Below are 14,178 nucleotides of genomic sequence, written 5' to 3' on the forward strand. Positions count from 1 at the left end.
TGAGTAAATCCGGCTCCCTGTTCTCTGTTCCTGCAATTGGAGTTGGGAGCAATAAGCACAGTTTCCCAGCACTGAACAAGTCTGTCCCTTTATCCCCATGTCTGATTCCTGTGCCATATAATGACGGGGAAATTATGTTATTATCTCTATATGTAAGATAATATCAAAATGGCTGATATATTGTTTATATATTTTTTTCCCCCATAGAGAACTAGCTGGAACCTACAAATGATCCCATTGGCACAGAGACACAGGTGCATCATAGGTACAGGTACATATAAACTAGTGCTGCCCTATTACACACAGTTTATTACAGGATATCAATACAAACAAGCTTTAGCTCAGTATTTAGACATAACTTGTTTACAACAGACTCCCAAATATTATCATATCTCCACCCCCCAAAATATCAGCTCAGGAGATAATTGGGGCTTTTTCTAAAAACACATTCTGAATTCTATCCTTCTACAAATGACTTTCTCTTATACTCACATTACACTGACCAAAGCAAAGGGTTGCTGAGCAGACTGGGGGTTCCATACACAGCCTGTTTATAATAGTGAGACACAAACTCTGAACTCAGTGTCAGTCACTTTGCATATGCAAATCAGCATGTCTGGGAAGGAACATAGTGCTTGTGCAGAGGGTCACAGTTTGGCCTCTCCCTGTGTGTAATGCACACACACCCCCATGCAACTGCTTCATAAACACTTTGAGAGAAGTTATTGGTCTGTTGTGTGGTTGTATATATAAAAAAAAAAAAAACAACACAAAACAAAGCAAGCCCCAGTGCTAGTAATATTCTGTACCTTAGCCCTGGGGGGGCTAGGTGCATATACAGTCACTGTGTTACATACAGAGAAACCTTTACAATGGGAAAGTTTATTCCCAGAGGGGCTGTTTGTAACAGCAAAGTGACTGGAACTTTTGTCACAGCTTCTGCCTCTGTTTCCAACCTCTGTAACTTATATTTGTAACTCAGCTCAGTATTTGGGATCATTACAAGGTGGAAAGAGAAGCCCCACTAAGGATTCGGCTAAAGTCTCGCCCCAAGCTCAAAAGACCTTTAGCTTTTAAGAGAGCAGCCAGACAGGACTGTGATTGGTTGGCTAGTATGCATGTTTAATAGTGACCAGACTAAGCAGGCAGGGGAAAGAAAAATACTGTGAGTCGCTCCCTAAGCTCAGGTCACTGACATCAGCCAAGAGCAAACTGAGCATGTGCAGTAGTTGGGCAAGGCAAAAGATGGAGAGCTACTGTGGGCATCTTCAGGGGCATGGGGCTTTATTTCTATAGAGCTTTGGTGACTTTGGGCTGATACAAGGGCCCAAAACACATAGCTAAACATTTCTAGCCATATTCTTTTTTAGGCTTTAGTTGTCCTTTAAAGCACCAAAAGTATTACACACTGAAAAGAATTAATAAGCAAGGAAAATGTAAACCATGGCTGCCTTTTGTACAGTCACCGAAGAAATCCTTTAGAGAAAGAAGTCAAAGAAAAAAACAGAAAAAGACAATTTCACCAACCCATTCAATCACGACAACAGGATATCTGTGACATATGACAAGGTGGGTGTTGCTCAAACGCATTTCTTTTGCATGTTAAATATGACTTGTTCATAAATGTTTGACTGGCTTTGTTAAATGTTAGTCTTGTCAATAATACCTTAAAACAAATGCATAAATCTGCAATTTAAGGTACAGGTATGGGATCCATTATCAAGAAAGCTCAGAATTACAGGAAGGCCATCACCCATAGAACCTGTTAGAAGCAAATATTTTTTCTGTAATAATAAAACAGTACCTTATACTTGCTGGCAACTAAGCTACATCAGTCCATATGGGGGCAAACCTATTGGGTTTAATTAATGTTTAAATGATTTTTAGCAGACTTAAGGTGGCCATCGGTCGCAGGAAAGATCGTTCGTTCCCTCACTGTCGTTCAGGACTGAATCATCAGATGTGGAGGTAGAAACAATAGTATTTCTACCTCCACCTGCCAAATCAGCCCTGAACGCAGATTTTTTTCAATCAAAATCTTTTAACCTGGCAGATCGGCGAGACGACAGATATCTGCAGCCTTTGCGATATTGGTTGTCTCGTCGATCCACCATACATGCAACGAATATTGTACAAAACTAGGTTCCGGACCATATCATCGGTGTATGTATGGCCAGCTTTAAGGTCTGGAGATCCAAACTATGGAAAGATCCATTATCTATGAAACCCCAGCTCCCAAGCATTCTGAATAAATGATCCAATACCTGTACAGTGTAAATGATATGCATGCTACAGTGTTGTACAAAACTGACAAAGGATAAGCATTCACATTTTCACCTTTGTTATTTGCCCTGATGATACAGAATAGGGCAGCTCAGAGGAAATATCCTCTTCATACAATAAATGTTGTTACTGTTGCCTACTGTTAGTGTTCCTTAGTTGGATGGAGTTTTTATGTAATTCCACTTTCTAAACTATTGCACAGATTAGCATGCTGTTCAGCTTGTACATTAGCATGAGGCTGACATGTTTCCGTACAGTGGATCTGATGGCTCCGCAACTAGAGCTTTTAACAAGGGTATGCTTTATATAAAAAAAAAAAAAAGATAGTTGTATATAATATATATGTATTTTTAATGCACAAACACATAGTATTACATCTACAGAAAAAACAGTTTGGCACATGCTGGCTTGATGTATAAAAAGTTATATTTAAAGGAAAACTATAGCTAAAATAACACATTGCTGTGATTGCTTTTTATATTACCTAGAAATGGAGAGCACTAGTAATATCTGCAAGTATCATGCATTGTTTTCCCCATCAAGTAGGGAGAAGAAGTTTTTCATAGCAATAACCACTTTCTGAGCAGCTGCATATTGCTGGGGGTTCTTGTGTTTAAGAACAGAAAGAATAACTTCTCCCCGTAAAAGCAGCACATGAAATGTGTAGGAAGTTAGAACAGCACAAATATTAAAGTGACAGACCAATGAGACAAACCACTGTAAAAAATGTTTCTTCTCCAAGTAGTCACACAGTCCCTTGCAGCACTGTCGGCAAAAATGCCAGCAATCCCTTATAGCTTTAAGGAGTATGTCGTTTAATATTCCCTCACAACTGCCATCTCAGTGTTTTGCTGAAAATGGAATTCCGTATTTGATTTCATTATATATTATAGATGTTTATATAGATATTTAGCCTTTCGTGATTTCAGGTCTGATTTCTCAGTGGCATATTTGTGCTATTTTTCATTTTAGTAACATTAGATTATTTGTAGATGCATAGTCTTAAAAAGAAATGTTAGCTTTAGTTTTCCTTTAAACTGCAGACCAACAAATAAACCAGTTAAGACAGAGTAGAACTGTTGAATGATTCCACTGTATGGGTTATGAGAACAACAAAAGATTTGATCCAGGAAAACGTTGATTAAAATTAGTTTCCCACTCATGGAGTGCAGAATTATAAGAGCATGGAGATTTAGCAGTCAATCTAGCAAAGGCTGAGTAACATTGTAGCCGACTCTCAATTCAGTGTTTCTCTATATAGGGTTTGGAATGCTCAATTCAAGGGAGTTTGCAAAACTGCAGTATGAGTAAATACAACATGTAGTGCAGGGATCCCCAACCTTTTATACCAGTGAGCCACATTTAAATGGAAAAAGAGTTGGGAAGCAACACAAGCATGGAAAAAGTTCCTGGGGGTGCAAATAAGAGCTATAATTGGCTACTTAATAGCCCCTACATGGACTGGCAGCCTACAGAAGGCTCTGCTTGACATCATCCTTGGTTTTTATGCAACTAAAACTTGCCTCCTTTCCAGAAATTAAAAAATGAGCACCTGCTTTGTGGCCACGGGGAGCAACATGTTGCTCATGAGCCACTGGTTGGGGAACACTGATGTAGTGTATACTGCTGCAATACAATGATGAGCTTGGATGCAGCAACAGAGGGTACAGAAGACAAGGCCCATATGTAAAAACCATGGCAAATAATCAAGGTCTTACCTGTCCATAAACATACATACAAATGTCAAGTGGCAAATAGTAGGAGACAGAATACATTTTTTCTCCAGTAAATCAGCTTGACTAGTAATCTGACAATGCAATATATTTGACTACAGGAAATACAACATGATTATTATGTAAAATATAACAGGAGAAAACATAAAATGCATAAAAGGCACAAACCTCTTAAAACATTCTGTACCAAATGTTGTTGTACTCCAGTTGGTATGGCAAGGGTATAGATCTCATTTCAATGCTGCTCTTTATAACATTATCTACACTCCTTTCTAGCTTTCATGCCACAAACCCTTGTTTCTCTGGTTCTTAACATGGCCGGTCCTTCTCAATGATATGGAGAGGATTAGGGACACTGTTTTACTGACGTGATAGGAATTAACTAAACTGGGACTGGTTTCTGAATGTAGCAGCAATTTCAGTTTGCCATGACTGTTTCCCTGTGAATTTGGATATGTAGTAAGAAGCAATGGTTGAGAAGGGTATTAGTGTGGATATGGTGCTGTAGCTGTTCATGAGCAATAGTTTACAGTACAGAATGTTTGCCCCATTAACATATGGAATTATCTTGAAATCAGTGCTGATAAATCAAGGCCATTCCCTTTTATACAAAAAAAAAAAAACCCAAGAAAATAAAAACAAGTTCAAGATATTATGGTTGTGACTTGCTAAAAAGCTGCCTTTTTTGGATAATAGTCTTGTAAGAGCAAACATAATAAATAAAGGTGTCCAAGATGAACTGCCGTCAACTCAGATGTAAGAGGGCTCCAATTGCTCTTCCAGGTTTAACCTAGGTGAAAGAACAGGGGGTCCTTGGAGGTTACATGTTAAAGCCATAGCCAGGAGAGACAGAGGGTGGAGGAGGCTGGGTGAAGTTAGTGGGGGCAGCATATCCATAGGGGAAGTTGGGCTGAGGTGGCACCACACCACTAGGACCAGCTGTAAGCATCAGTTGCTGACCTGTGGAGAGAAACAAAGGCAGAGTAAAATTAATGAGCCATGAGGTGCTGTATGCATGTCAGCAAAAGAACATGCATAACTTTTTGCTAATCTAATAGAAATAGGATTAAAAATATAATATTGCCCAGGCATATTTAGATTGTAGTAAAAAGTATGTGACTTAAGAATTACATAAGAATTTCTGAATAATGAAACTAAAGTAAAGTGTAAACTGCAATCATCGCTGCTGATATGTTACAACACGCTTCCCAGACAAATCAATATTATATATTCTTTTTATTAAAGGAAGGAGCTGCATCTGAAAGTTGCTCGATTAAAGTATACCAGATTTTGCTACAGCAACAATAGCTGCATTGTAAAACTGATTACATGATTAATTGCCCATGTAGAGTAATAACGGCTGGGTTCACACGCCGTTGTTCCCTAAAGTGTAACATAGTTTACAGAATTGTGACCATTATAAAGAGTTTCCTCCTGCTGTAATTTTGTGTAGTTTATTTGCAGTTTCACTTCCTGTTGATCCCTATGGAAATGAGTACTTTATAGCTGGGATACATTTAGTGGAATATTTAAGTAACCCTCTTATTATCTGTAGTGTGCTTTGGTTCTTTAAAAGTTTCAGTTCTTTAGTGTAAACTAATAATCATAGATGCATTTACATTCGCATCAGCTGGTTCCCTAATTAGATAAATTTGTTGAGGATCAAATAGTCAGATGTAATTGATTAGCCATATAAGTCACGCATCACAGCATGACAATTCTGTTTTAAATTAATTTTCTTTCATATCTGAAACCTAAAATAGCTAGTTACTTATTCTTTATGGAAAATAGTGCTTCTGTGGAAATGGAGATCTCATCAGTAAAGAACAGTATCTGAGACAGTAGAAACCTCAATTCTACTTTCCAGGATATTTCATTTTCTCTCGGTCTTCTCCTTTACATTTTTGGATGAAAATGCAAAATCAATTTTTCAGCAGAGAATCCCTAAAGGTCAGGTTCTCCAGTGGGCTGCAGGTACCCCAGTACAACACAGAGGGAAATAATGTATTCCTCATGGATTGCTTACTGACCCTACATTAGAATTATTTGCCATTTGCATTGCATTTTATATACATATAATGTACAATTTCATGTGTAGCCTTTTTATTTTCATTCAAACATTGCTGCAGATGTTCAAAGCATTTCATTGTTGTGAAATTTTGTGCAATGATCTCTGCCACAGCACCTTAATGGAGAACTAAAGCTTATCTAAAGAAGTAGGGCAGAAATGTTGTACATTATATTTTGGGCTTCTGTACCAGCCCAAGGCAACCACAGCCCTTTAGCAGGGAAGAGCTGTGCCACTAAAGATGCCCCAGTAGCTCCCCATTTTCTTTTCTGCAGATTCACTGCACATCCTCTGTTTTGCTTTTATTTACTGAGCTTAGGGACCCACTCACACTATACTGTATATATAGAATATAAACTTCACACTACAAGACTGAACAGTAAGTAATTCAGATTATTAGTACATAGCAGATCTGAAACCAGTACAATTATTATAGCTTATGTTACAGGCCAACCTCATTTTATGCTTGATAATTTGCAACAACCTCTATACATAATACAGTGATGGAATCAGAATCATGGAGTCTGGTAAAACTGCTGCTCCAGATACTTACCGAAAACAATTGGGGTAGGTTCTGTTACCTGTTCGGCTTCCTTCCTCAAACTCTCTGCAGCATGCAGCTTGTCCACCTTAGATCAAAAACAGATCAGGTTAATCTGAGAAGTAAGCAAAAGGAATTCATCGACCATTCTGTATCAAAACTGGGAGTTTGTGCAAGTGTGTATATCATGGCACAATCCCCTTACCTTAGTAAGATATTCCCTCATGACCTGGATGAAATAAGGCATAGCAAAATCCATAATATGGTGTCTCCAGGCAAGTTCGAGCACAATATCTGCATGCAGCAAGTCATAACAGGTAAACAGAGTGGCGGCAAAACACTCCTGCTTCCCTTCTTCCAAAAACCACTGTAACAGATTTTCAGCCAGTTCAGTATCCTTTGATTCCGCAGCATACAGCATGGCATCCTGTGAAAGTACACATCAGTGACAGGTAACTAATCAATCCAATAATAATGGCATTTTATGCAACACGGACCATCAGTCCAGAAAGATTTTTTTTTTGTTTATTCAAAAATACAAAACAAATAATGATCATGGCTTTAATCCAACCCAAATGAAATCTATTTTGTGTATAAATTACTGCTGATGGAGGTGTCTGCTGTAAAATAAACAGACCTAACCCAAGTCCGTACCAGTCCATACATCTAATAGGGTATACAAATCAATCACAGCTAGCCATACACTAGAAGATCTGGGCCTGATTTGGCCACCCACACGCCGCCAAATCGGCCGATCAAATAACATGGTGTGGCCTAGAGACCTGTCAGATGAAGACCACATTAATATGCAGAAGTGGTCTTGTTGGCCAATAAAATCAAACAATTTTCAAATGAAAATCAGCCAGATATCTTTCAGGCAGGCCTGTCAGTGGGAAGGGCCATGTTGGCAGCTTTTATGTGTCCATGTATGGCCATCTTTAGAAAATTATGTTTTCTGGCTGAAATCCACCCTTTGAAGCATTAGTCTTAGATGGCAAAAACATGTTTTAATGGGCCTTTGATCCCACCTTATACAGTCGATCCTTTTTGCACAGTTCTACACTCTGCTTCCAACGGTTGTTTCCCTTGTACAGATAAGCTGCAATTCTGCGAAATTCAATCAGCTCATGTTTCTCCAGTCGCTGGGCTAGACTGATGTTATCAAAGTTATCATATGCATCGATGGATGCTCTCAGACCCTGAAAGTAATGAAAATACAAGCTACTGTTGGACAGTTCACAAACTGATATGTGAATGCAATAGTAATTATCCATTTATTAACAAACACTAAGGGGCAGATTTATTAAAATGTGGGTTTAGAGCTTAATACAAAAAAACTCACCCACATTCTATTCATTCTAATAGGATTTTTAGAAGTGTATTTATTAAATGGTGAGTTCTTACTTTCACCCATTGATAAATACGCTTGTAAAAATCTCGTAGGAATGAATAGAACGTTGGTGAGTTTTTATGTATTAAGCTCTAAACTTTAATAAATCTGCCCCTAAGTAATGGTATAAAGGCATAGGCTTTTTCTTCCTAAATCAATTTAAACTACCCAATTTTCACTTCACAATTTAGATATTTAAATTACTAAATTTTACTTATAATCTGTATAAATAGGTGGAATTTGGTCATGATCTGGAATAAAATAACTCACCAGATCAGAAATGGGGGTTCAGGCAAAAATACCTCATTAGCTGAGTTTTTTTTTTTTTATCCTGAGCAAGCTTTCTTAAATCATAAAAAGTTTGCCATCTCAGTGCTGCCAAACTTTTTATTATTTAAAAAAAAAGCCCACTCGGGAATAGACCTCAACTAACGAGGTGTTTTTGTCCGCAACCCAGTTTGAGTTCCTTAACTCATGTAGCGTTTTCTTTATATTTGCTCAAGCCTTCATAAATCTGGCCCTGATTGTCAAATATAGCATTTTTTCAAAAAAGAGAGAATACCAATAAGGCACAATTTTGTCTGCAGACAGTGACAGCAATGGCATCTACCTGTAACTGCACATACTGTATGGAGAGGAGTGATAGGCAGATGTCATTGCTGTCACAAATATTGGGCAGATTTGGCTGCATTGGGGTTTTCTCCTTCTACTTTTTTTATACATTTTTTCTTCTATGTTTTTATAAAAATACATGTGGTGTAACAGGACACTGCAGTCAGACGCCATCCTCATTAGCCTTAATGTGCTATAATCCTAGTAAGAACAGTTCAAATAAACCATGACAATTTACCTGATAATCCTCCTCTTCAGTCAGTAGATTATTGAGAGCCTCATTTACTGACTTGTTATTGTGGTTTTGCACTGAGCGGAGGTACGGCTTAACCAAGGGCAGCTGATTGACCTAAGGAATATTAGGAAAATTTTTTTAGGTCAGTACCAATTTACTTAAAGCACATTGCGAATACGAAAATGTAATACAAGCTTCATTTGATTTAAAAAAAATATATATAACCAGTTAAAATATAACCAGTTAAAATTTTGTCCTGTTCCTGACCACTCATTCACCACCTCCTATCATCTGTCTTTCTTCATTTTCTCTTCAGGAAGAAATTATGAGATTTTGATGGACAGGTCAAGTACATCCTTTGGTGGGTTACACGCTTTTAGAAAAGGTATGAGAGCTCACTCTTACTAAATAACCAGATCTGGCAGAAATCCTGGTTCTCTACATGCAAGACGTCATTTATTTTGTTTGTGCCAGAGCCGATTATTTGAGTGAGCTCTAACACATCTACTAGGAAAGGAAGCCGGGGATGTATTAGATCTACCTGTCAATTGACTTCTGCATGAAGAAAGACAAGTAGCTGAGAGAGGGATAGTGAGGCATTTACTTGATTATTTCAGAAACACATGCCCACGAGACAAAGCTTATACTACATTGTAATTTTTGCAATAGTTCCCCTTTAAACTCTATACATTCTTCTGTAACAAAACCACTTGACTATATGACTGTGTGAATGTAAAAATGAACTGTACAAATATGCAGAATAATGGAAGTTCAAATCAACTGTGAAAATTGAATTTTGCATGGGCACCTGCATCTCCTTAACAAAGAATTCCCCCAGCCACGTGCATGTATATGTTGACTGGCACGGCAGGAGTGCAAAGGTCTGCTGTAGCATAGGTATGCCACAAATCCAAAAACAAAGGGGAAACATGCATCCATGATTACATCAGTTCAATAAAATGGCTTTTTTACTAGATGTGTTTTGCCTGTTTTGTCTTGTGACAGAGGAATATAATTTATGAAACAGTTCAGATTGATTATATTTTCTAGATACCTTGACTCCAATTTATACCTGTGCACAGAGAGAGAGTGTGCAAATCCCCCATAAACTAATTTTTAAACATTGCATGGGCCATGAGACTACCAAATTATCATTCACACTCAGATATCACTATTTTAGAGTTTTCTGCTCAAAATAATAAGATAATTTGGAGATTTATGAATGGGTTTTTGCCAGAACTGGAGTTTTTAAATTACTTACATAATTTGTGATTTATTAATGTTTTGTCAACTTAATCCCATCATTGTTTTCAGTTTCACCCAGTTTCAAGTGAAACTTAAACATTATTGTTTTCCAAGAGTGCCAATGCTCCTAAAATGGCTGCTAAAGCAAACCTTGTTTGGGAAAAAATAAAAAGGATTCATGGAAACGAACATCTGTTTAAACTCGAATTTTTGAGTTTTAATAATGCTATCAAATTGAAAAATTTGGGAGTCAAATGAATGATTCAAGCATTATCGTGACATTTTATAAATACAAGCAATGATCGAGTTTAATTAAAATTTATAACATGTCGAGTTTATACGACTTTCAAGGCCAGAAAAAAAAAACTAATTTTAGTAAATGTGTCCCTTAAGTCTTAGTAACTATGGGCTGATTCTTCCCATTCACGTTGAAATAAATCAGTGTTTTGTTGCAATAAAAAAAAAAAAGCCAAGGTTATAAAATGTCAACTTTTTCACATCCATGGAAACTGAAAATGATCTCAACATTATTGTGGCTTCACAGCAACAGAGAGGCTGCAAGCTTTACATGAGGTTATACGACAGTGTTAGCTTGCAGTGTTAGTCTTGCCTAGATCACCACTATTCTCTGGCTGGCTGGTCAGAAGTGACAAGCATTTTGGGGTCACAAATAAACATTTAAATAGATAGCAAGATAGTTATATAGGTAACTAAGATAAGTAGGACAGTAATATATACCTTAAAAAAATAGTTGACCGTCCGAGTGTGGTCTAGACGTGGAGATAATACTATGAGGAGGTCGTTGATTAAAAGAGGTTTGTACTCCATGTAAAACTGCAAAGCTTTGTAATACAGCTCAACATTGGCAACCTATAATGATAATTATTTGTTAGAAAGGGTGCAATGAAAGGAGTATAATACAAGTATGTACATTACATTAACATTTATTATAAAGCGCCAACATATTCCGCAGCGCTGTACAATAAGTGGGTTACATACATTGGACATACAGAGTAACATATAAAGCAATCAATAACCGATACAAGAGGTGAAGAGGGCCCTGCCCAAAAGAGCTTACAATCTACAAGGAGAAGGGTTGAGACTCAAGGTGTGGGAATGGGCAGGACCAGAGTTGTGAGAGGTGTGGCACAGGGTGTTGCTAAACTAGATTAGGGTAAGCTTCTCTGAATATATGTGTTTTTAGAGATCTCTTGAAGGCAGAGAGATTGGGAGAAAGTCTGACAGTTTGTGGGAGCGAATTCCAGAGAAGGGGGGCAGCCCTTGCAAAGTCTTGAATGCGAGCGTGTGAGGAGGGAATGAGAGAGGAGTTGAGGAGCAGGTCAGTAGAGGAGCGTAACAAGCGGGTTGCATGGTATCTAGAGATAAGTTCAGAGATGTAGGGTGGGGCAGAGTTATGGACTGCTTTAAATGTGAGGGTCATTAGTTTGAATTTTATCCTGGATGGTAGGGGAAGCCAGTGCAGGGATTGGCAGAGTGGCATGGCAGAGGAGGAGCAGTTGGAGAGGTGTATAAGCCTGGCAGCAGTATTCATTATGGACTGGAGAGGGGACAGTCTTTGGAGGGGAAGGCCAATTAATAGGGAGTTACAGTAGTCCAGGCGAGATATTATAAGAGAGTGAATAAGAATTTTGGCAGCATCTTGGGTGATAAATGATCGGATTTTGGAGATATTTCTTAGGTGAAAGTGACATGATTTGATAAGTGATTGGATATGAGGAGTGAAGGACAGGGCAGAATCAAGGATAACCCCAAGGCATGTAGCATTTAACACAGCAAGTAAAGGAAAAAAATACAAATACCAGACACCATACAAATGTTGTTTGTTTTCAAGAGTCCTGCGTAACATGTATAAACCCAGTTAGACAATTTTAAATTTGGGCCAGCCCTTACTTCTCCTCACATGCAATAGAATAACATTTTAGATTTATTGCATATTGCCTCCTTTTACTTTGAATAATTAAAAGCATTTTCTTTATTTAAAAAAAAAAAAAAAAAAAGTAGTATGGAGTTCATGAAGTGATTTTACAGCAAATTCTTTAGAATCTGACTGCATTTAGTAAAAACATTCTAGGGTAGAGGGTTCACAATAACTGTAACAGAAAATCACACAAAGCAGATATTACCCTTTTCAATAACTAGCCAATATACATATACCATAAACAAAAAAAATTCACGTATAAAAATTCAGAATACAAGATTTATTTTAGTGTAAATTTTGCTAGCAATGGCAATCACCACATAGAATATAGGGAATTACCTTGGTAACAATATCCTTAAATTGTCCTTCCTTCCAGGCGCTGGTTGGATGGTTCATCATGGTGATAATGGCATTATCATATTCTTCATATTTATCATATAAAAAGACCAGTTCACCCCAGAGGTGGGCCTGCTCAGCTGCCCGCAGGACCTATGAAGAAAAGCAAATCCACTGTCATATGCATATTAACCTTACACACCAGGAGTCCTATAATAATATACAACAAACCTTCAACATTGTGAAACAGCTTTGGAACTTCTAAAATGTTGGTACATTATCAATATAGGTATAGGATCCCTTATCCGGAAACCCATTATCCAGAAAGTTACGGAAAGGCCATCTCCCATAGACTCCATTATAAGCAAATAATTCTAATTTTTTTAAATGATTTCCTTTTTCTCTGTAATAATAAAACAGGACATTGTACTTGATCCCAACTAAGATATAGTTAATCCTTATTGGAGGCTAAACAATCCTATTGGGTTAAATGATTTTTTAGTAGACTTAAGGTATGGAGATCAAAATTACGGAAAGATCCCTTATCCAGAAAGCCCCAAGTCCCGGGCATTCTGGATAATAGGTCCTATATCTGTACTCGTTATTAAAAAATAATCATTTATTTTGGCAATATTGTTTGGCAAATTCTGTGTGAACTTCTGTGCTCTTACCTTGGGAATATTAACACGTGACCAGAAAAGCTCTAGATGCTCCCGCATCTTCTGAGGCTTAAACTTTGAGTACAGAATGGCGAGTTCAGTGAACATTCCCATGTGGGCTCGCTCCAAACCCAATGCTGCTTCTAGTAGAGCAATTAGCTCCTCAAAATATCCACGATCCTATGGAAGAGAAGAATGATTAATGGGAGAGGTGGAAATAAATTGCATGCCTGGTACATATGAAGGACTGATAACTAAACAGTCTGAGGCATTACCTGGTAATAACTGATTAGCTCTTCAAGCTCATCTGCATGAATCACAATGTGCAGGCCACACATTTGAGCCAGGCGGAACTCTGTTCCATCGACACAAGCAAAACAGACCTGAGAGAAAAATAATGGGATAAAATATGTAAAGCAGGCATAAACTGTAAACATATAAGGAATCACAAAATTAGAGAGATTATGATATAGGAATCCAACATTTTGTGCATTTTCACTATATACCCTAATTGGCCAAAAATATTCAATGCCTTCCTGTCAAAAATCTCATTCCCAAAGGAAAGACACTAGGGGCAGATTTACCAAAACACGAATTCGAATGGGAAAAATTCGGATTGGAAACGAAAATATCGCGCTTTGCCGTTGCATCATTTCGTATTTTTCGCGACTTTTTGGGAAAACCTTTCCGACTTTGCATGATTTTGGAAGCCTCCCATAGGAATAAATGGCACTCTGCAGCTTCAACCTGGCCCAAGGAAAGTCACGATACCGAAGCTTGAATGAATTCCGAAACTTACTTGACGCAACAATCCGATTTTTTCGCGATGGCGACGAAAAACTTGCGAAAAATACGAGCAAGATACGAAAAAAACACATTCAGGCGCATTTGGAGCGTTCGTGGATTAGTAAACGTGCCCCTAGATGTTGGAAAACTGTTGGTGGGATTTGCTTCCTATCAGGCACAAAAATATGAGTACAATTAAGAAATTATGTTGGGGGATCAGGCCTTGTCTGCACTTGGCTTTTCATTCAATCCACAGGCATTCAGTTGGCTTGAGGTCAGGGCTCTACATCATGTTCTTATACTTCCAACCTAAACCAACCAATTCTGTAAGGACTTTGATTTGAGCATGAG

At 37.9% G+C, this 14,178-nt stretch overlaps 1 protein-coding gene across 2 annotated transcripts in view; it reads right to left on the bottom strand.

Annotated features, from left to right (window-relative positions):
• Positions 1-2,610: 2,610 nt before the first annotated feature.
• cltcl1 (clathrin heavy chain like 1) overlaps positions 2,611-14,178 on the bottom strand; it is a 61,314-nt gene continuing 49,746 nt past the window's right edge. For both annotated transcript variants that reach the window (XM_002931888.5, XM_004910576.4), the window contains 9 exons: positions 13,317-13,424; positions 13,054-13,221; positions 12,386-12,535; positions 10,846-10,977; positions 8,866-8,976; positions 7,654-7,824; positions 6,831-7,052; positions 6,638-6,713; positions 2,611-4,976 (listed from right to left, as the gene is read on the bottom strand). In XM_002931888.5, the coding sequence (XP_002931934.3) occupies positions 4,837-4,976; positions 6,638-6,713; positions 6,831-7,052; positions 7,654-7,824; positions 8,866-8,976; positions 10,846-10,977; positions 12,386-12,535; positions 13,054-13,221; positions 13,317-13,424 (1,278 nt within the window). In that variant the 3' untranslated portion in view covers positions 2,611-4,836. The remainder of the gene's footprint in view (positions 4,977-6,637; positions 6,714-6,830; positions 7,053-7,653; positions 7,825-8,865; positions 8,977-10,845; positions 10,978-12,385; positions 12,536-13,053; positions 13,222-13,316; positions 13,425-14,178) is intronic.

This window comes from Xenopus tropicalis, chromosome 1, assembly GCF_000004195.4.
Source record: "Xenopus tropicalis strain Nigerian chromosome 1, UCB_Xtro_10.0, whole genome shotgun sequence".
NCBI lineage: Eukaryota > Metazoa > Chordata > Amphibia > Anura > Pipidae > Xenopus > Xenopus tropicalis.